The following is a 22,865-nucleotide window of genomic DNA, read 5'->3' as shown; positions in this document are numbered from 1 at the left end:
TTTTTTTCATGTCCTGATGACGGAAGTAAGTGTCACGGAACTTACAACACTGATATTCATGCACGCGTGAGTTTCTGCAGACAAAAACTGGATGAAAGTTCTGAAATCAAAATCAATAGCCATGCTTAGAACCTTTAAGTCACGCCGAAAACTAGTTTAGGATAGTTAATTTGTTGGTACAGTTTGTACAGTTCGTACGCCTTGTAGTGGTGGCCATCAGTCTTGAACTTCGAAGGAGGTGAAGCTAAATGAACAAAAGACGTAGCTAAATGTTTTAAGGTTAGTTAAAAGTTACAAAAGAGAATACACCCTTTTCATTTTATAAGAATTTAGTTTAAAATCGGGCACGATTTTTTAGTGTAGTCCGGGCTGACTTTTGAGTGATTTTTTTATTCTACATAAAATTTTAGTTAGGTCCTCTTTCATCTATCTATGGGATGCTTTTTGTCTGACGCGACATCTTGTCCGCGCACGAAAGCGATGGAACACGTGCACCATGTAACACGATACAGGTCTGGACACCAAACACTTGTGATTGATACCATACTTGCTAAAACGGAAATGTCAAACGGTATTTTCTTAGAAGTATAAAATATTTCCCTTCGGCAGAAAAAAGAATATCGCTGGGTCGGAAACTGCATGCATGTATTGATTGCTAAATACGTACAATCAAACATTATTCGATTTAAAGTGTAACCACGATGACTGATGTATCGTGCACGTGATGCTTGCCAGTTATAAGCATAACTACAAAAGAAAATTACTTTTCATTTTAACCTAGTTTATTGGCATTTGGGATGAACAGCACTGAAGTTGTCTTTGAAGAAGTCTTATCGTAGTGCGTGTAATTCACGGAACCGTTCACTTCACTAGCGCATGCTCGTATATCGTAGAATCGAGAAATCGTTATGACTATGTATTCCTTTGAGAAAAATCTAGCGAATGACTCAGAAAACGGTCTGCTTATTCTATATCCGTGTACCTCTTATAAAGGGGTTCCACTGTAAATGCAAATGCTGAAACTTTAAGTTATTTTTCGGTTTCCCGTTTGTAAAAACCGAATCTAGTTTATCGCAGAATAACAATGATGTATTTGCCTTTTCGTTAGTTGGTTTGACTTATCATGTTCACATGACCTCTGTCCATTATGAGTAATCATAACAACTTGGATGTCATTTTGGCAGTGTAATGTAACTCACAAGCTGTTTAAATCACTCTTTACAGAAGTTTCTAGGAATAAAAATAACGAAAATTGCGCCGTTACAACTTCCGTTTCAACTTCGTTTAAGTTCTGTGGAATACTGAGAAAAGACCAAAATGGCAGTGAACAAGGTTTTGACGAAATTGAAACAGTCCAACCATATTCCTTGTTCCCTTGAAACAACTACCGTGTTCCCTTGTTCCCAAAAACCTCTACTAGGAGGCCCCAACAACTGGAAAATAAATTCAGTCGAAATAAACTATAATGACCTATGTTTTTACGTCCGGCTCAAACCTTTAGGCGGAAGGTTTTCTCTTTGAAGGCGAGAAAATAAAGTTGTCAAGCTTTTCAGTCGCTCTCTCAAAATACATATTAATCCTCCTTACCGAACACCATACATTTCTTAAAATGTTGATTCTGAGAGTTTAGTGTTTCATCAGGATAGTACCAGCTAGTTGACATTCTTGTCAACCAGTTCTTTGACAATGTATCGGGAAATTGTTTCACCTTTGGGAGTTTTAGGTTTAATCACTGTTTATTTGTTTTTATTTTATATTTGTTCTTAATTCCATTGTTTAAATTAAAAACAATGACAAGGTGACAATATGTTCCCTTTTATACAAACAAAATAAACTTTACGAACACAGTATCGTCCAAAAGACGCTACTTAAAGACGCAACGGTTCCACGAATTACATGCACTATGCTCAAGACAACTTCAAAGACAACTTTGTTCATCCCAAATACCTATAAACTAGCTTAAAATGAACAAATAATTCTCTTTTGGGGTTAACACAGTCCCCTTTATAAACACAACACTTGAATTGATAAAGCAAATGCTTTCTTGGAATCGAATTCGCTTCCGGCCATTGTTCTTTCGTCCTGCCCAGACGGGTGAAAAATCTTTTACTATCACTGTGGTTATTTTAAAAGGTTTGGAACAGGGTACGGTCTAGATAAAGTCAGCATTGTCGAAATGTACTACAAATAACAAAACAGTAATTAACGTTCTCTAAAAAGAAGAAATGAAAGTGTTGATAAATTGACGTGTTTACTTCCCAATTACCCTGTCTTTCCTTTAATCGCGGGCTAATGTTTCCAAGAATTTGAACTCTGACTCGTAATGCTTTCTATATAAAGCCCCTGTAGGCGCTTCATAGCCCAAACAAAGCGGGCGAGGACTGATTGGTTATATTACATTACTCCGAAATGAAAACAACTTAACGCCATTAATATACAAGTGGGTAGAACTTAACGGTTTGTAAACAGCGAACTTTTCACTTCAAATCGTACAGTGCATCGTTTAACGTGTGCAAGAATCGCCACATCACTAACAAGAATGGCAAAACCATCGGCAACGGCAAGCTGCGAGACGCGTTTTCACCGACTGAACAAATTTATCACACTGCACGGATCCGAGCTACCTCAGATTGTCAAAGTTGGAAAGGGTTTTAATGGAACTTCGGTGGATCAAAGCATCGAGACAGAAGAGATTCTGATCATCTTCAAAGTGGAAAGAGAGAAGAAAATCCTGGCACGCCAATTAAGCAGCGGAAGAAGGTTTTGCTTCCCGAAAACAAGCGACTTGAAAGTGGAGTTGGTTTCAGATCCTTCTCAAGACGTGTACGGCACGTTGGACGCAGTTGTAAAAGTTCCCTCTCGCTACGCCCGTGTCCTTGAGAATATCTCATCGTTCGGTCTTCTCGCTGGAGACGTTCTGAAGCTAAGTCCGTATTCAAACGAATGCCATGTCCGTTGCCTAATCGTAAGTTTGAAAGATCCTGTATACGTTGATTTACCCGTGAGAGTGGAAGGAAAGTTTCAGGCCCTCTCAAACTACGTAAGTCCTTTCCATTGATGAAGTTCTCAAAGAGTGTTCACTTCCGGTTGACGTATGCGTCGTCTCTGAGAATCAAACTACTAGAGATACTTGTTCCAAACACGCTACGTCACTGCCAATAGGGAAAGTTGGAAATATTCAAATCGAGTGCGAAATCGAAGAGGAAACAGTTTTCGCAATTTCTGCTCTCAAAAACAACAGATATCTAATCTTCCCAAAAACTTTGGACATTTCTGTTGCAGAATACATGGCTCAGCGGGACTTTATGTCTCGCAGTGGAACTGAATACAAACAACTTGTAAACGCAATAATGAATGACAAAGTTCTACATGAAAAGTTGAAATCGGATTGTGTTTATTTTACAAGCGATCCTGTGAAGGGGTACTCTTTGGAAATGTTACAATTTGTTTCTTTCCCTTTCGAAAGAAAACAAAGGGTTGTAACAACCGGATGCAGAGATGCAACGGAGGGAAAAACAAGACCAGTTTTGCCTGGGGCTTGATTCTACACCTCAACAACAAATGGCCACACTTAGAAGTGAAGGCATCGGGCCAAACAGTTTCCCGGAAAACGAGGCACCTCCTCTTCCACCAAAGATGACCTTGATTGCAACACAATGCCATGTTTCTTCCATGGTGGATCAAGTTCGCGATATCGAAAGTAAATTGGAAAGAGAAAAACAATGCAATTTCTCCGATGTACACGGTCGACAGGAAGCACCCTCTTGCTATTTACAGACTGATTTTAATGATCATAGTTTATTTAAGTCCTGTGATCACTCCCGCCGCGAAAACACACCGTTGCAGCAAGGATCAAAACAAAGAGACGCAACTTCCACAATGCACATCTTAGGCGCCAGTTTCTCTGAAAGTGAAGATGTCTTCCAGGCATCTTATTCGAAAGGAACGGCTTACGAACCACAAGTTGACGTAAATGCAAATTTGTCTTTCACCCCAGGTGTACTTACGGACAACAAACCAAAACAAACCTTAGTTGACTTGTTACACTCGACGGACACACCGTGTCATCTGTCCCGCAGTCTTCCGGGAGTTAAACCTGAAACAGGGGACGAAAAACCGGGAGCTCACCTGCAAGGCAAGCCTTTGGTATTCATGGAAAACGACCTCAGTCAAGACTTCGCCGCTGAAACCAGCGAGAAAACCGGACAAAGAGAAGAATACCCGAGGCAAAAGTACGATAGGTCATCCCCTACAAAGCGACGACTTCAATGAAGAAAACAATAACAGTGATAACCTCGACCTCGACTACCCTGAAGAGTTTTCTGATGGTTACCACTCAAACGTGCAGTATGGGCGTCAGGGTAGTGCCGAAACTACAGAACGTGATGGGCAAGGAGAGTTAAAAAGTCCTGGGGGAAGTACCGAAGGGGATCAGTGTCGCACAAACGGAGACAACCCGAAGAAAAAGTTTTTTCACTCTCTGACTCGGAAGCCAAGATGGTTTCGTCAAGATTCGAGCAAGCCGGCCAAAAAGGACAAAACGCAGACGTTGAAAACAAAAAGCAGGAATGTGAAGATTCCACCGAGACACGCCGCTTCATGTGAAGACATTTTGATATCAAGCCCACGAGAAGACGACTTTGAGTGCATGACAAGCATTACAAAGTATCTGGAAACACAAGAGAAACTGGCAAAAGCCCTTGTCCATATATCTCGTTTGCAAAATCAAGGACAAAAGGATGTAGAAAAGACCTCCAAACCCGAGGGCAACACAGAGTTCGCCAACGCCCAAGAAAAGAGCTCTAACGAAAGCGTAAAAGCCTGGCAACGAAAAGAAAGCGAGGTCGAGACACAAGGCAGTCAGACCCGGGACAAGACGCTACCTTTCACACCAGCTAATACACCAGAAGATTCCGAATTATCTGGATTGCCAGCGCCACATTTCCTCGCCCTAAAACAAAGCGCAACAACTTGGCAAAACCAGAATCTACGCGAACAAGGGAAAAGTGAAAATCGCCGCGGCGAAACCAACGGTAGAAGACTTGGAATGTTTATCGAAGGACCTGTACGCGCTGCCACTGACGCAAATGACTCAGAATCAATGTTTCCACCTAGCTATAGCTTCCAGCGTGACAATGGTCCTGACAGTGGCACACGAGAAATTGAAGGCAGATCAAGAGAACCACGTCATGAAGATTTCAACAAAACATGTCCGTACTGTCGATACCATTTCTCCGACACCTTCAGCGAGGAACTATCGGAGAGCGCGGCTAAAAATGAGCTGAAGAAGGCTATTCTGCAAACGAACTGGTCGGAGGATGAATGGATGGAGTTGACTGAAATTGTGAATAGGAAAATCCGTGACATTAAACGCATTCGCGTTCCATACGTCAATTGGGCCGCGCCCCATGAAAGCCCTGAAAATCTTCCTATGGATCTCACTACTGTCGAAAGTTCACGCTACCCCAAGTCGAATGAGGATGGTAGGAGACTGGGAATGCCTCCGTACGTGAACATCGATCAAGGTTCCTGGAGACCAGCTACGCCTCCATATCAGAATATCGCTCGAGATCCCACACAGGCATCTCCTTACAACGTGCAAAGGCTGGCCAGTCGCTCTCAAGGAAAGCCCCCGATACCAACGCCAAGGGGCGAAAGGTCTTCAATATAAATAACATGTAAATACATAAGTGAACTTTTCTGATCGTTTTCGCCCCAGAAGAGTAGCAAGAGACTTACCCAAAAAAAGTAACCACGCCCTTGGAGGAAAGCACCATGACGGTGCTTGAATATTGCGACAGCCATGGCAAAATCTTGAAGAGAACTCATAGAGATAACAATTACCCTAAAGAAAGGCTAACGCTACTTAATTCAGAATGGGTTGAGCTGCAAAACGTTTCTGGAGCACACAGACTAGGTGTGTTTCAATCGCGGAGGCAGCGTAGCCGAGTGGTTAAGGCGCTGGCGTTAAAATGCGCAAGTCCCAGATTTGACCCCTTCGCCCGATCGCTAGCTTGATTTGTTCTCTGTAGTCCCGAGTTAAACTACTCGGCTACGCTTTGTAAATAACCAGCTAGTAAGCCTCCAGCCAGTTGGGATTTTTAAGCATGCTGTGTGTAAATATTTCTCTCCTGTTCCACCGAACAATACACGTCCATTTTAACAAAACAATTTTTTTTATTTGAAAGTCTTGGTTCTCAGGGCACTTCCATTAAGTCGTTTTCGATGGCTCATGGTCCCAAGACCTTACTGTACATTTGTAGTACACTTATGCAAAACTTAAAACTGTGCGAATAGTAGATTAAGGCATTAAAATATGGAAGTACCCTATAAGAATCTAACCGAAGTGTATAGAATAAGGACTCGCATCTCTCGTAAACTAAAAAGACGAATGGCGTTTCGTCATTAATTATTATCAGCATACAATCATGTACATTTAACATCAGACACTGGTTTCTTGGATTTTTAAAAATATACTTTTATAAACTTCGATGCGTACAGTGAAAAAGTTAGCACGGAAAAATGTTTTTTTTTTGGGTCCATTTTGGTTAAGATATAAGAAAATAGAAATCTTCCAACATGACTTAGCCCCGAGGCTTTCTATCGTGATAGCCTTCTCCAACAGCCATTTGGGTCGTGAATGTCACGCCATGCGTGATGAGGTCCATTTATAAGAAAATAGAAATCTTCCCAATGTTAACCAACATGACTTGGCCTCGAGGCTTTCTATCGTGATAGTCTTCTCAACAGTCACTTGGGTCGTCAATGTCACGCCATGAGTGACGAGGAGAATTGCGTGACAACCAAAATAGGGAGCTGAATCAGTTTCGCAAGGCTGATTCAGTTACGCAATTGCAACAGATTCAAGAGCAAATATATATATTTTTTTATTAAATTATCAAAGACTAGAAACTGTACAGTAGCGTTAAGATTACAAAGAGTTAGTTCCATTAGAGAAGTATAGAAATTTTGTTTCCAGCTTACATTAAATTGTATCTGTACCAGAACCGTTTAGACCTCGTCTCTTTCAAAACATCTTAAATCTCCTGTTTTCCACACATTTTCCATAGTTATCATTAGGAGAATATGGTTTTGTTTTGAGATAAACAGAGGCTTTTTTCTCACAACCTGTAGTTGATCACGGTAGGAGACTGGACTCGCTCACGTGATCTTTATCTATCCGTTCTCGCCGCGTGCTATTCTCCACTAGAAAATCTGCGGGGAGACTTTGTACCAGCTTGTCAAAATAAACTCTTTCGGTAAGAAGCGTCAGTTCATCAGAACTTCCATCTGAACGAGACGTGCATTCGTGTCGCCGGGAAGACGGTACGGGATCAATCCCGCGAACGTTATCAAGGCTCGGGCTTGGCGCCTCAAAATGTCCCGAAACTGAAAAGAAATCAAGTGACTTTAGCAATTGCTTAGGAGTACTGAGTAGTTGGTTTAATTACTGTGCACGTGTTCTGTCGCCGAACATGGTTGCCACCCACGAAGGGAACAAAAATTACTTGACTTTTCACCGACGAGAAAAAAATCTTCAGTGATATTAATACAAAGACGGTTGTTGTCAACACTTCTGATCGAAACCAGAGAAATCATCCCTGATTTCGACAAGAAATTTAGAATTTCCCAGAACGAAAAATTAAATTCCATGTCTTTCCCATGACCTGTGGCAGTCATGATTGAAACATTCGTGCAGGTAAAGGCAGATGCCCTGAAGAAAATAAAACACATCTTGACTATTTTCTTTTACCCTTATCACCTGCATGCTCAAACATGACAATGTGGGGAGAATTAACCTCATTGGCAAACCATTACGTGGGCGTTTGGTTCGATTTGAAGGTAATTTTGAAAATAACAAATTTAAAAAATGACATTCTTTAACAAATAATATCATTTCTTCAACATCCTTACCCTTTCTTGGCCTCCGTCATCTCTTTGACTTTCAATTAAAGGGCTCTGGGTACTTCCTCTGAAGACAAATGTGCAGCAAAAAAAGTCAATTTGTAAAGCCTCAAAACAGTGAAAAAATGAAACAAGAGACAAACAGTAAATGTATATTAGAGCAGTTTTCAATTGAGTGTCGTAAAACCAAAACCAAAGTTATCACTCCAGCCAATCACAATAAACACAGACAATCCAGTAAACCAATCAAAACTCGAAGCAAATACATGTAGCCGGCACGAAGCGCGGGAAAAGGTGCGCGAGTGAGTCACAATTGGTTTTGGTTTTACTTCTGATTGGCTGAGAAAGTGGCGCGAGGATTTTAAACCAATCACAAAGCGTAGTAATGCAAAACCAAAGCAAACGCTAATTACTTTAGACACTCAAGTGAAAACCACTCTGTCCAAGCTACTAACCTTGTGTTGCGATACTTTGTGTAAAGTATGTTCATTGTTGCCAGGAGCACATCTGGTAAGTTCCGCCGAATCTGTATCACGTACAGAATAAAGAAATGGATGAATAAATGGATCACAACCAAGCAAAAGTGACCCAAGCTTTTCTACATAAATTAAAAGTAACAGATCATTACAGCAAATCCTTGTACAGCAACTGTTCTCCAACTTTGTTATGGCAAATCTTGCGAAGGGGTGCAGGGGGGCTGGTCTCCCTCCTTTTTTGGTAAAAGACATCTTCATTTAATGACTTCCTCTGCTACAAATTAAGTTTAAGGTCTGGATCCGCCAATAATAAAACAAGTACCTATTCTATTCTTTACCTCATCATTATACTGTCTAAAGGCTGCCACTCTTTCCTCCACTGACTCACTTCCCAGTGGAACAAGTCTAAGCTTATGCATCACCTGCAATGAATTCCACACAAAAACAGTCACTTGACAAAAAATCGTTTAACAAATTACAGTAAAGTAAATTGTCTTGCCCACAAACACAACACAAGAGCAATTTGTTGTGGAGAAGAGATGTGCAATGGCGAGAGTACTCGCCTCCCACCAATGAGGCCTTGGGTTCTTTACTGGCCAGGTGCCACATGTGGGCTGAGTTTGTTGTTGGTTCTTGTCTTCCCCTGAGGGTTTTTCTCCTGAAACTTCGGTTTTCCTGTCTCATAAATAATCAACATTTGCAATTCGGCCTGAATAGAGGCCCACATGAAAACCAGCTCGAGCTGACGTGGCTTCCTCTCTACATCATGTTTTGCAAATATTGTAATTTAAGAGTTAACTTATAGACCCATGTGCCTTGGTGTGCAAGTTAATAACAACCGAAAATGTACAAAAAGTCTAGTGGAACTTACATCCAAAGCAGTGTCCAACTGACCAGCATGATACAGGTCAAAGAACTGCATCAGATCCAACAGTAAAAAAAACGTACTTATTCTACTCTGACTTGCTGTATGACCTAGCGTTCTGTATCTAAAGAAGAAAAATATAAAGAGAAACTCATCAGACAGGAACATAGTCATTTTCAAATAAACTTCACTTGAGATCAACAGATATGTCCAGGATTGAACGCTAATGAGATGCGCGTTCCTCATGACAGGCATCACAAAGTGTCCTTACTAATAAAAATGCATCAAAACACACTAAATTTTGTCAAATATGAAGTAATATGGAAATGTCAGATAACACAGTCAAACATGAAGTACTTATTAAACAATACCTGCGTTCAATCCTGGACATAAGTGGAGATCAACTGAACATGTGTACGGCACAAAGTAATTTAGCACATCATATCACTTAATTTAACGGATGAATTGAACTATCAAACTTTATTTTGCAAGTATTTATGTATAATGTTACCTTGTTCAGCGGATATGCCGCATTCATTGCTCATGCCCTACCTTAATGACTATGTTATATAAAGCTTGAACAAATGTTGAATAATGTTGAAATCTAAAAACTCATGTTCACTTGCTCTTCACAAGCTGTAACAACCTTCTCCCTATTTTTTGGAACTTCATGTAGCAATTTAATTGGTTCCATTGATATGAAAGTCATTAAAGGCACCCTGGTAGACCTGTTATCTAAATAATCATACAGCTTGGTACCTCTGTGCTAAATCTACTGCCATGGTCAGAAGTCTGTCCCGTGGAGACTGGAGACCACTAGATGTTGACACCACCTGAATTGTGGGGAAAAGAACAGTGTTTTCATTAAATAATTATATTGACATTTAATATATAACTGTCAGATAAACATTAATTTAAGTTCAAGTCATACAATGTGTATTTGTGAGCTTCTATGAGCAGCTATGTCTCCTAAGTGGACACTTTCTGGTATCAAGGGTGTCCACTTACGGGCAGTGACTGAATTCAGTTATAATATTGTACCTGACTTAACAGCTTGTTCAGGATTACCAACGCTTTTTCGTGATTCTGCAGTAAAGAAAACAGCCAAACAAAGAAGTCAATGAACACCAAGAGGGACCAAGCCAAAGAACCATTAAGCAAACTACTGTCTGCTGACATGTACACACTTACTTTGGCGAGATCAAAGAGTTTGACTGCCTCTTCAGATAGACCCTTCTCAGCAGAATCCTTTGCCACAAGCTCTATAATTTTTTGTGTATCTTTGTGAAACTTGTCGATACAACCAGGCTAAAACATCAACAAAAGAAAAATTATTAACAAAAATAATGAAAGGGAATCTTGCAGAGAGAAGTAAACCATAAGTTAACTGCCATTTTTCTACAAAATAAAGGCAATTTCGCACCTTCCTCTTTCCATTCGGTTCAAGGCGTCCAAGCAACATTTCAAACTGTAAAAAAAAACAAAAGGGCAATCAATCAATTAATCAATCAATAATTGATTAGTTTGTTGGTCAGTCAAGAGTGAATCACAACTAATGTTTGAACATGCATGCAGACATACATTCATGGACCGATGAAGCAATCATTAAACCTGACTTGCTTAACTTACCTCTCTAGTTTCCAAAACCAGTTCACTTATACAAGACATAAACAGGTCTTCACCCTGTGGCCCATTCATTCCCCTAAAATTCAGTAGGATAAATATGGTACAATAGTTATAAAGTAATGCCAATGCCTGTGACCTGTGACCAATGTCTGCCAATTGATAACATATGTTGTAGGTCAAGTTGGTTTTCAGTTTATTCTATTTTAACCTGAGGATAACACTCTTTCAATGTGTGGTTCCAGAAAATGTCCATACTCCCCCACAGAAGGGATTGGAAATTCCTGGTGGTTGGGGGTCTCAGAGACCAAAAACATTGAAGGAAATGTATAAAACTGAATTGGAATTTGCAGATGGGTGGAGGGGAGTGAAAGGGGTCTTAGGAATTATCACTTCCGTGGGGAGGTACAGCAAATATGGATGATTTTTGGAACTACACAATGACATAAAACAATTTGAATTATTAAAATAAATGGTAATTAATAAATTCAAATTGTTTAAATGATTAAAAGAGTGTTTTTCTCAGGTTGAAACAGATTTAACCAGAAAACCAATATGATATTAATAATAATAATTTATTAATTTATTATTATGCTCTTGATATTAGACTCATGATTGTATAAAAGAACATAGCCACTCAAATGTTCATTAGTTTAATTTTCTTAATACATTATTTAAGAACAGTGAGAAGAACACAATTCTCATTTGAATTTACCTCAGTAAAAAGAAATATTGAAGAGCCTCTCGAGGATCTGTAACTTCAAATTTCCGAGTGTACGACATGATAAGACGGGCAAAGTTTAATCTTCTACTGGGTGGAGGATCTCCAGAAAAAGTCGTCACTGTAATGAACAAAAACATTAACAGTATAAACAAGAAATGCATGAAACCTTTGTTTGTAAAATGTGGTCAATATTAGCTTTTGATCAGTTTGATACAATAGGATGTGTTGCATTTAAATACAGTAGAATCCCAATTTCTTGAACCTCTAGGGGAAACGGAAATTGCTTTGAGAAACTGGGGGTAAAATTACAGAGAAGTACAGGTACAGTAGAACCCCGGTAACTCGAACTCGGATAACTGGAACAACCCCGTTAACTCGAACAAAGTTCCATTTCCCTTGGATTTGAACCCACATTTCAGTCATTTTTACTTGGTTAACTCGAACTCGGATAACTCAAAAATCCCGCTAACTCGAACTAAATTTCGTTTCACTTGATCAAAATTTGGGTCAAATTTACCCCGATAACTCGAATTGTGGTTCTTGCTCTCGCCATGTATGTCCATTGATATCCCATAAGCTCTTCTTGTCGTGAAATTGGATTTAAACACTAAAACGAATACTACAGCAATTTGATTTTAATTAGAGCAACGAATAGATCACGTATCTGGGAGTCATTTTTCCACTCTTATCACAAAAATGTATGAACGTGTGAGAGTTCCGTGTACTGAAGTGCTGAAAAATCAATAAGCTATTAATTATTAACTTGGCAAATTGAATATTTAATCGACCCCGATAACTCGAAACCCCGCTAACTCGAACTATTTTTCGTTTCAAATGAAAATTGGTTTGAGAAATCAGGAGTTTCAAGAAACTGAGGGTATGAGAAATCAGGAGTCTACTGTATTTTAATAAAAACTTGTGGGCAAATGTGTGAATAATAATGGTGATGACGATGATAATGATGATGATCATGGTGGTGGTGGTGGAGGTGATGATGATAATACTACATGGCTAGAACTGAAAGGCCTATTTATTAGAGAGAACACCTAGGAAGATCCAAGTTAATTAACAAAATACGTACAAAGTTGAGCTTGAATTGAATCTGGTAACAGAAGAAGCTGCATCTTAAAGAGTGAAATGGCAAAGTGCACAGCATGACTCCTAAAGGTCTCAGCACGGGATAAGAACTCTATGGCCTGTTAAGAGAAAATAATGGTGGTCAAAGTATTGTTTGTTCTGTCTGGTTCTTAGCTTTCTCACTTACACCTAATCCTTAATTTGTGCCATTTTGAAACAATAAAATTGACCTGTCAACAAGCGATCTTTCTTCCTTAAACCTACATGTACTTCTCATACTGCAAAATAGAACATTGACAACTGAAATGTGTGAAAGTGAGAGAAGCACGAGGAATTGGATAGCAAGCTTCTAGTCCTGCTTCACTACACTAAGCTGTACTTTGCATGTCTCCTTCCCATTTCCAGTTGCTCTGTGATGGAAAGATGGAATGTAATGGTCAAACTGCTGTCACTAACACCTTTAAAATGGTTACTAAACTTAAGATTGATTTATATCTACAGCTTACACTTTTCCTGTACACACAAGTAATACAGTTGAGCCAGTAAGGTCCTATGCTGTATCTTGAGTCAAAAGAATTATTGATCATGGCAGTTCATGATGAAATTGTGGGCATACCCCCAAAAAAAAAAAAATCCCCCTTATATTAATAAAAAAAAAAAAAAAAAAAAAAAAAAAAAAAAAAATTTTTGCAAAATAAAAAAAAAAAAACCCCCCCAAAAACCCCCAAAGGCAAAAAATTAAAAAAACCGCGGCGCTTATTCGAGTAAATACGGTATAATTATTTCATTAAAAAAGGAACACTTACAGCTTCAAACTGGCCAGTCAGAAACAGGACTTGAAAGTACAACAATGGCTTTTGATATGCATTGAAGTGAGCTTCTCCTGTAGGAAAGAAGCAGTAAATTAGAAATGAATAATACAGCTACACATATCAATAGAAAATACAATTTTAAAGAACTGTATAATAATATTTAAGTAATGTCAGAATAATTTGATGCCTAGACTGACGATTAAATCAGTTTTTAAATTAATAAATTTTATAAAAAAAGCATTCAAATCTAAATTTGACAATAAAAATAAGCTACAAAAATACACAAAGTTTCGATGTCATCCTGACATCATTTTTAAAATGGTTACTAATGGTTTACATCTCCGCAATCGGGAAGCATTTAAAGAACGATCACGGCCTTAATAACATCGGCGACCTTACCAGTAATTTTTCCGTCCAAAAGAAATGCAGCGGAAAACTGGATTGCTTGATTTACAAAATGTTGTTTATCAGAAAGAAGACACCTAGCCTGAACACGCAATCGGATTCTATCCGCGCGAAACTATTTGTTTAAAACAAATATGTTAATGAAACATCACACCTCTAACCGCATATATTACACTGTTGAACCGTTATTTTACTTGTCACTTGAAAATGATGTCAGGATGACATCGAAACGTTGTGTATTTTTGTCGCTTATTTTTATTGTCAAATGTTTATCTAAATTTAGTCTTATTCAAATCCAAATTACATGTATTTTAGTAATTTTTTGATGTTCAAAACCAACAATCACAACAAAAAAAGAATTCTCACCAAACTGTTCCAGCAACATGGTCTGTAGCCGTTGGAATGTAAGGCTGTCATTGCTTCCTTCTTCATCCACAGTCACTTGATTGAGCTTCACAATAAAAAAATAATAACATGATATTAGCCAGGTAAAGTCTGTGTTCGCGCCTAGTGGTACATCAGGCCAAACCTATTCTGGTTTCTGTAGCATAAAGTGACTGGGAGTATTTCTACTTCTTCCAGGATGGGATCCTAGTCCATCACAGGTTTATCCCCCGCCATTACCAGTAACCTGCAGGGCTCGAGACTAACTTTTTCACTACAAGGCTAGTGAAGCTTGATATCATTCTCTTTAGGGGGGGGGGGGGGGAAAAATGTCGATTACCTAACCGATGTTCATTTTCCTTTTGGGCTTGTTCTTCACAAAATCTTGCGTGTCAATAGATTTCACTTCACATTCTATATGTCAGTTCGTTTTCTTGGAGCGGCCACTCCTATTTTACTCATTGGTGAGGCAAAACCTACTAGCCAAAACTGCATTTTCTCGCCCGTTAGTCTTGAGCCCTGAACTGAATCTGTCAGTCAAATCTGACCTTGGTTATGGGGTTTGTGTAGAGAACTGTCGTGAACAGTAAAAATTCAGGCAGTGAGTGAGTTAGCCAGACATATATCAATGAGGTGACCTCATACAGTACAGTTTAACCTCCCCAAGACAAGATCTTGATGCATTTCACAGTATCTGTGTGTACCTTAAGCCACAAGTAATCTTCAGTTTTGTTGGCGACTTCCTGATGAGAATCTGTCAACACATCACAGTGACCAATCAGACAATACACTGCCCTGTCAATCAAAGAAACCACACAGAAAACAGTGTAACTAGATGTCATTATTACATACCAAGGCAGTTACACAGTCTGCAATTATCCTGTTACAAGAAACGTATCAACTACATGTGCTCTGTAGGGTACAGAGCAAATACAAATACAAAGCAATCATTAAGAAGAATTTTATTGTGATCTTTGGAGTGACTCAAATGTTACCTTTTAAAGGGATCTTGGCTGGTGCGGATAGATCGTCTGTACTGCAGCCGTAGCTTGCTTTCTGAACTGGGACTAAGCCTGAGGAACAATAATAATAATAAAATAAATTTACACATACATGCTTAAAAAAAAAGGGAAAATGTACTTTCATGCTTAGGTTCATGCTTACTTTTCTAGTGACAACAACTTGTAGTCATCTACAATTGAATAGCTTGATGCAAAACTATGCTAAGTGACTTTTAGGATGAAAAATCGTTTTTCCTTCAAACGTGCCCGAATTTTTGCATTGGTCTTCTTGGAAAACATTGTCCTCGATTAAAATTTCTGGTTTGCACCTTGTCTTCGAGAAACTAGAACTATGGTCACTTTAAACAATAACACGCGGCAAAGAGAAGAGGATTAAACTTAGTAGTTACAGTAAAGTAAAGAGGGTCAGCTGTGTTAGGTTAGGGTTAAGTCTGTTATATAAACATTGAACTTGGTACCTTGAGCGACTGAACAGTGAAAAGAAGTGAAAAAATAAGCAAAATGAACGAGAAATCTTAAAAAAAACGATACGCCGGCCCTTTCCTCTCCCCTTCTCATCCTCCAATTTCTTCTTTTCGTCACAATAGGCTGCTAAGGTTATCATAATTTTTCGCCCCCATTCTCCTTAGGCGCCAAATCTACGTCACAATATTTAAAACATCCATCCCGTTTTTGGCGGCGTAAATTCCCCCCCCCCCCCCCCAACAAGACAGTTATTTTCGGACACACCAAAAATCCACTTTGAGCAAATTCAGCGCGTTTGAAGGAAAAAACGATTTTTCATCTTAAAATCACTTAGCATAGTTTTGCATCAAGCTATTCAATAGAGCCTGTAGTCGCATAAATTATTATTGCAGACACTGTTGTCTCCGAACAATGGTTTTCGACGCGCTTAAGTGAACTCAGTAATAAAATCGAATCACTGAACCATTCAGTCTGAGAGAATATTATTGTTCAGTTATTGCAACAGCTCTTCTCATCTGACACTGTGACTACTTCAGTCAAATGTATAAAACCCATATCTTAGACTAGTAGACATTTCCATGTGCAATATTGCTATAATTGAATCTTTTGTTATGTTAAGCTGTAGTTTTTCAAGCCTTTAGGGCAAGTTTAATATAAATGACCAGTCCAAATGTTCAAACTACAGTAATACTACACACTAAAATGTCTATTGTCCAATGTTCAAAAAGACTTTGAAGAGTGTTTTGTGCGACGAGAACAAGAGATTAGTTGAAAGGGAGTTCAACTATTCTGCTTATTTTGATTTATCTACATGTATCGCGTACTTGATTCCATTGTTTTTTTTTTTTGTAATCAACTGAGTAGAGCTGGATGATAGAAGTACCTACCTTCTCTCTTTGCTGTTCATGTACTCAGCAAAAAAGTCTCTAAATTCTGCCAAATGCTGTCTGCAATGTCAAAAAAAATTGTTATTGATACGTTAATGAATCATTCTGACAACTTTGTTATAGGTGGGGGGGGGCAGTAAAAAAAAAAAAAAAAAATTTTTTTTCGGGCCGAAAAAAAAAAAAAAAAAAAAAAAAAAAAAAAAAAAAAAAAAGAAAGGCCAAAACTACAGAGCGCCGTAAGAGAGCTTAGACTTAATACTTAAAATTTATGTGGAACTCAGTTTGGGCAGGGTTTTCAAGTTTGTACAATGTTTGATGTAATTATTTTTTTTTCACTTACGGCACATGTTGTACTGCCTGTAAAGCTGCCTTTGGGTCTCCACATCGCAGGCAATAGTAAATTAGAGGCCATAATGGCGTACCATCAACATCACCATCCTATCAGAAACACAGAGTAAACAATTTGTGAACAAGCCATGTGGTAGTTACTTTTATAATTTTTTTTAGCGTGTAATATCACGGTAAATTATACAAAAATTATAATTTATTTTATAAGTCTTGCAGTATTTTGGCAAGCGTAAAAAGCAAGTCAAAATACAAACAATGAGTAAACAATGCACAGTGATACTACACACTGTAAGTACATGTACAGTAAAAACCCGCGTGTAAGAACCTACTTTTTTCAGAGTTTGGCAAAACAGGTTCTTGTATTATGGGGTACTTATTGACAGTTTAGGCTAAGTAGGTTCTTAATCAGGTTCTTAATTTCTACAGAGTAGACATTGTTGTTGATTATCAGAAAATAGTATAAAATCTGGTCTGTTCTTCATTATAAATATTTATTAATGCACCCTGTTGCCAAAGTCAACAAATACTGTATATACCCCAGTAACATCACCTTTCTGGTTTTTGGTAAAAAATAAAAATTAAATAGTTAAACCCTACATATAAGAACCTGTAGGAATTTGTTTGGCTAAACAGGTTCTTATATTTTGGGGTATTATAAAAGCAAATTTCTGCCAGAAGGTTCTTAAATTCCTAGGTTCTTACACGCGGGTTTTTACTGTACTACACACCGAATGTCGACTAATAAGAGATTGATAATATTATCCAATGTTTTTTGCCTCTAAAATCCAGCTTTGAACTGTGTTTTGTGCCGAAGACATCAAAAGAACTAAGAGGACTACAAGTAACCTGTGGAACCAGTTTCCTAACATTGTTTGCAAATTTAGATATTCTCCAAGAAATGACTCTTCTTTGTTATGATTCTGGACAAATGAAATTTGTTGACCTGTCATTACTGTATAGGTTTCAACTGTGTGGATGCCACACTCAGAAATACCTCTAATCCTTGCACAACTGATGGAAGTTTAATCTTCAGGAAGCTCTTGACCAGGTGCAATGTTCCTGGCACTCCTCCTAACTTTGCTTGATGTAGATTGTCATAAACAGTATCCTGAACAAACTTTTTGTATCTGAAGGAAGAGGCAGAAATAGCAAAGGAGTGTGTTTAATGAGCCACTTCAAGCACTTGATTATGGTTTCCACAAAACAGATGCTTCGATCAGATTTTGGTAAAGTGTGAAGTTTCATAGTACTAATAATGCAAATTTGAAAGAAATTTGTAGTAGGATTCTACTAATTAAAGAAATCAGATTATTTGCTCTTAATTTCTATGCAGCGGTAGTTTATTTGGCTTCATGAACATAGGTTATCAACAAACTATATATCACATCATCTCATTGAAATTTCAAGCTCATAATCATACATAGAGGATATTACATAGCTGCACGGAGATATGAAATTTATCTTCGAGTGTTCAAATCGATATCCCACTCGTTCCTGCGCTCAATCGTGAGATATCGATTTTAACACGAGAAGATAAATTTCATATCTCCAAGCAACCATGTACACTGTAATATTCTGTTTATTATATAAACCTACTAATTATGATGTTTTTGACGATTTTCCGAAGATTGCCGACCATTTTCAGAAGATTTCCGAAGATTTGCAAAATGTTGTCCAAAGGTCGTACGAATGTTTCCGAACATTTTCCGAAAATTTCCGAAGATTGCTGAGGAAGATCAGAAGATGTTTCGACTTAATATCGATTTACGTTGGCTCATTCAGCATTGAAACAGGGCAAACTTGTCAGAAAATGTTTCCAAATCGATATCTTCACATGTGAAAATATGATTTTTTCGCGTGAAAGATTTCCTGGTATTTCACTGATGTTTATATAATAAAATGTACTAAGTCTTTAACTATCATAACATATACCTTCTCTCAAGGAAACTTCTGGCCATTTCAATAAATGCCATCTGAAAATCAAGGGAAAACCTGAAAAATAAAACATAGAAAGAAAAGATCAATCAGAGAAGTCTGAGTAACAATTTGTTCTTGCACGTGTTTATGGTTATTAGCCTACTATGCTGTTCATCCAGAAAAATGTTGAAGCTAGGCATTTCAAAGGATTGGATTATAAGGATAGGGTCTTTAGTTTCTTGGCAAACGACAGACAGCCAGTGAGGAAGTCTTTCTTAGTCAGCCACGTTGCTTCATTATTTATCCAAAATTCAGCGACCTTCATTTTAACTTCAGGTATTGTCATCAGCACTACTGTACCAACACTAGCTTCGGTGTCAGGACTTAAGAAATACTCACCTAACTTTCTCTGGCAGGATCTGAGAGGAACCATGAGATCTTTGAAGTTCTTCTCCAAGTTCTTTAATAAAACTCCACATGTCCTTGATAATCTAAACAAAAGAACAAAACAATTTTATCCTTGGTACCAGCAATCTGTGTTTTTTTTTGTTTTATACTCATTATCATATTATTACGGTAACCATACACCAGAACAAATGAAAATACCAAATTGTATCAAAGGTAAAATTGAACCACAACATAACCATAATGCCTAATGCAGTAACAATAATATTGGTATTCACCGGATCTTCAAATCTTTCTGTCAATTCTAGGAAGCCATCAACCACATTGTGCCTCGCTGACTGAATCAGAGCTTCGTTATGAATATAAACCTGTAAACAATTTGAAAATAAAAAGAAAGAGAAACATTAGTCCACAATACATTCAACTGGAAACTACAGTATGTACTAAATAATTATCTGGGAAACAATATCCAGGAATGTAGCTAAGAAAACACTAAGCCAGCTCATCAACAAGCCCAGCTGGCTTTTCTGGCCTTGGCAGCTCTAAAAGCCAGATTTAACTTCTATTTCAGCCGGCTAAATTAGCTGGCAGCCAGCCCGTAGCGACATCCCTGAATATTTATTTTAGACTCACCTGTCTAGCATAAGCCAGTTCAGTAGCATCAAGAGCACTTCTTCCTTGTAAACTCAATGAACTGGTGGTGAATACCTGGGTACAAAAATCAAAAATATCAAATCCATCAAAAAAAAATTTGGTACGCTGTTCAAGGCATTGGGTTAGTTGGGGAGCCGTGCAAAGAATGCCGAGTCAAAAGAAAGGGCAAGGGTCAAATGAAGTGACGCACAAAAGAATAACCACACCAAAACCCCCCACACCACACCTACAAGTTCTTTTGCTCCCTCGTCCCTTGCCATTTTGTCCTCTCTTTCTCACAATCTCTTTTTCGCACTGCTCCCCTATGGGAGAAGTGCCAAAAGGAGAAAAGGAGAAAAAAAACACATTTTTATATTTACAGAGTAAAGAGTTAAATCAAACCTCAGCCTCTGCAGAGAAGTCTAATGTCTCCTGCCCAGCTCCTAGCAGTGAGTTAAGAATCTTTTCCTTCTCTTTTTCCCATTCATTCTCCATGCAGGACCACTGATGCCTCTCTGCCTGGTTAAATGTCTATAAGAACAAACAAAGAAAACTCCAGTTTCGAACAAAAACATCTATACGTCATCCTAAGCAAAAATAATATCTGCCATTACTTGACGTGATGAATGTACATCACTCTCTCTATATAATTTATATATATGAATATGAGGATAAATAAAATTACAGTTATTGGCACTCACATTTTTTCGAGCTTCTTCTATGGCAGCTAAAATAGCATTTTCTCTTTCATTTCGAAGAAAACCCTGAAAAAAATTTCACACTTTACATCCAAGCTGCTTATACACTGTGGCACCTCTAAAGCAATGCAACAATTTCCAGATCCACAGCACACAACACACATGTACCTGAATGTCAGTCTCTCTGACAGGCTCAAGAGGTTCAAATGTCTTTGCTGTGTCCAAACGATCAAGTTTTTCTGATAGTCGTGGGACGTCAAAGCCTTTGGTTCCCAGTAAAATGGAACTGTGATGAAAAATAGGTATAGAACTGTACAATGCATCTCACTGATTTCTTGAGGAAAAACATTGTCTGAATACACTAGATTATTTTTTATTTTCTGTGAGGACAAGCATTGTTAACAAAAGCAGTTAGGCATGTTAACTAGAGTTATGAGAGAGATATCCCATTTAAGATTCCACCCTCCCCCCATGGATTAAATCAATTCCTACTAGAACCCCTTAGAAAAACTTTCCTGCTCCACACATTTCTTGTCATGAAACATTCAAACATGGGGGCCATTCCATTTTATATCCACACCCCCTATTTCTGAAGGGGTAGCCCTGTTGGCGTTTAAGGTGGCTGAATACAGTTTTTACGTGGCTCAAGGGCCCGCGCTACGATTTTCTGCCTGACGTCATTATTGCTCGCGCGGGATAAAATGACGCTAGCAACTCAAAACAGAAACGAAAAAGAGTTCCATCTGTTTTACTGCTCTTTACCAAATTTGTATACAAAAGAAATCTTCAAAATACTTTCAGATAAATCTTAAAACCTGGGACGGAAAACAATACGACAAAAAAGGTGGATAAACATCCAGAGAAGTTCTAATTCTGTCTTTCATTATCGCTCGCTACGCATGGCGTCATATTAGCGCGCGCTCGCACACGCAATTTGATGCACTTCCGGAGGTCGTAAAAGCCAGATTTTGAGCCAGATTTTCTCGAAAACCTACCGTACAACCTATTATGAAACTTTCACGATTAAATTTAAGGGGTGAACCACGTCCGCAGCCAAAATGTTGAAAAAATCTGTAAGACAGATTTTAAGCTATTTAAAAAATCGGCAAAAAATCACATTTTTTTACTTTGCGAAAAATCTGTCTTACAGATTTTTATATTATTTTGCATGAATGATAAATCAAACCCAATTTCTTATTTCTGAAATTTTGAGGTAGGGTCGTACGGGTAGATTTTGAGAAAAACGTCGTTTAAACTACTAGTGCCAGTCCCCTCTTAAGCACTTGGCCGTTCATTTAAGCTGTTTTTTAGCATTTTTATTTTCCAAATGTCGCATTAGATGGTTTTAGGATGTAACAAACAGCGTTAAGAGATAATGAACCTTTTTTGAAGACTGTACAAGAGAGTTAAAGATTGGACTGATTTGCCCTCTCAAAACTGTATTAAGCCACCTTAAGCGCTTTTGATCTTTTGAATATTTCTGAAGGGGTTAGGGAAAAGTTGGCTTTTTTCTAAAGGGGTTTTGAAAAATTGGATTATTTCTGAAGGGGGGTACCATGTTAGCACTTTGATCTTTTTTCTTACGGGGAAAATTTCGAGTTACCTCATGAATCAATGGGGGGGGGGGGTGGATATAAAATGGAATGGCCCCATGTACATCTGTACAGGTACACATAATTTCAGGCTTTTAATAAACACTACATAAACAAAAGCAAAGTTGGTATTGTTTCCACAAGAGGCGAGAATACAAATAAATCGTAAACCTTAACTTGGAGATTTTCATATAATTTGCCGCCAAATTATCGTGACCTTCTCAGAACTAACATTTTCTACCTGAATGTCGGTATATTTTTGAGCGGTATTTGCTAGCTTATGGAATGATTCAGTACCACTCAGCGACCATACTTACGCCTTGACCTGAGCATTATCTCCAGCAGTACCAGTAGTTTGTGACCACAATCTCTGCCCAGCCTCGGCTAGCTGGTGAAGGTTCCTCTCTACGCGCGGAAGCTCCCAGCCACTGTCCATGTCGGCCGTCAATTGCTCGGCCTGCTGCAGCAAATCGCCAAAACTCGACGACATGATTGAAGGTGTAAAACGCCAAAATATTCGAGTTTTTCCTTAAGATAAGTATTACTCCTTGGTTTGCTTAGTAAATCAACAAGAACCACAGGTCAATGTAGCATTTTCGTAAAACCCGCCATGTTGCCTTTCCTCCA

At 38.4% G+C, this 22,865-nt stretch overlaps 1 protein-coding gene across 1 annotated transcript; it reads right to left on the bottom strand.

Annotated features, from left to right (window-relative positions):
- Positions 1-6,157: 6,157 nt before the first annotated feature.
- Positions 6,158-22,865, bottom strand: LOC144649409 (nuclear pore complex protein Nup93-like). The gene is made up of 27 exons (XM_078508899.1): positions 22,556-22,865; positions 20,815-20,932; positions 20,650-20,712; positions 20,351-20,479; positions 19,949-20,023; positions 19,594-19,683; positions 19,310-19,401; positions 18,926-18,985; positions 17,988-18,120; positions 16,986-17,083; positions 16,646-16,705; positions 15,267-15,344; positions 14,976-15,066; positions 14,254-14,338; positions 13,477-13,553; positions 12,675-12,789; positions 11,585-11,711; positions 10,876-10,948; positions 10,670-10,714; positions 10,438-10,554; positions 10,288-10,332; positions 10,006-10,079; positions 9,253-9,370; positions 8,720-8,803; positions 8,361-8,431; positions 7,915-7,972; positions 6,158-7,389 (listed from the first exon to the last, which is right to left on the bottom strand). The coding sequence occupies exons 1-27, from the start codon at positions 22,726-22,728 to the stop codon at positions 7,270-7,272; spliced, it is 2,469 nt and encodes an 822-aa protein (XP_078365025.1). The 5' UTR covers positions 22,729-22,865; the 3' UTR covers positions 6,158-7,269.

The sequence above is a fragment of the Oculina patagonica genome, chromosome 4 (assembly GCF_052425735.1).
Source record: "Oculina patagonica isolate OP01 chromosome 4, crgOcupat, whole genome shotgun sequence".
Lineage (NCBI taxonomy): Eukaryota > Metazoa > Cnidaria > Anthozoa > Scleractinia > Oculinidae > Oculina > Oculina patagonica.
This window is presented reverse-complemented; position numbering and strand designations above follow the sequence as displayed.

Excerpts from the sequence above, each read along its gene's own strand:
- LOC144649409 (XM_078508899.1), bottom strand. The coding sequence starts at position 22,728 with ATGTCGTCGAGTTTTGGCGATTTGCTGCAGCAGGCCGAGCAATTGACG. Across the intron at positions 20,024-20,350 it reads ACTTCTCTGCAGAGGCTGAG|GTATTCACCACCAGTTCATT; the intron begins GTTTGATTTAAC and ends TTTTGTACCCAG. Across the intron at positions 18,121-18,925 it reads AGAAGTTTCCTTGAGAGAAG|ATACAAAAAGTTTGTTCAGG; the intron begins GTATATGTTATG and ends CTCTTCCTTCAG.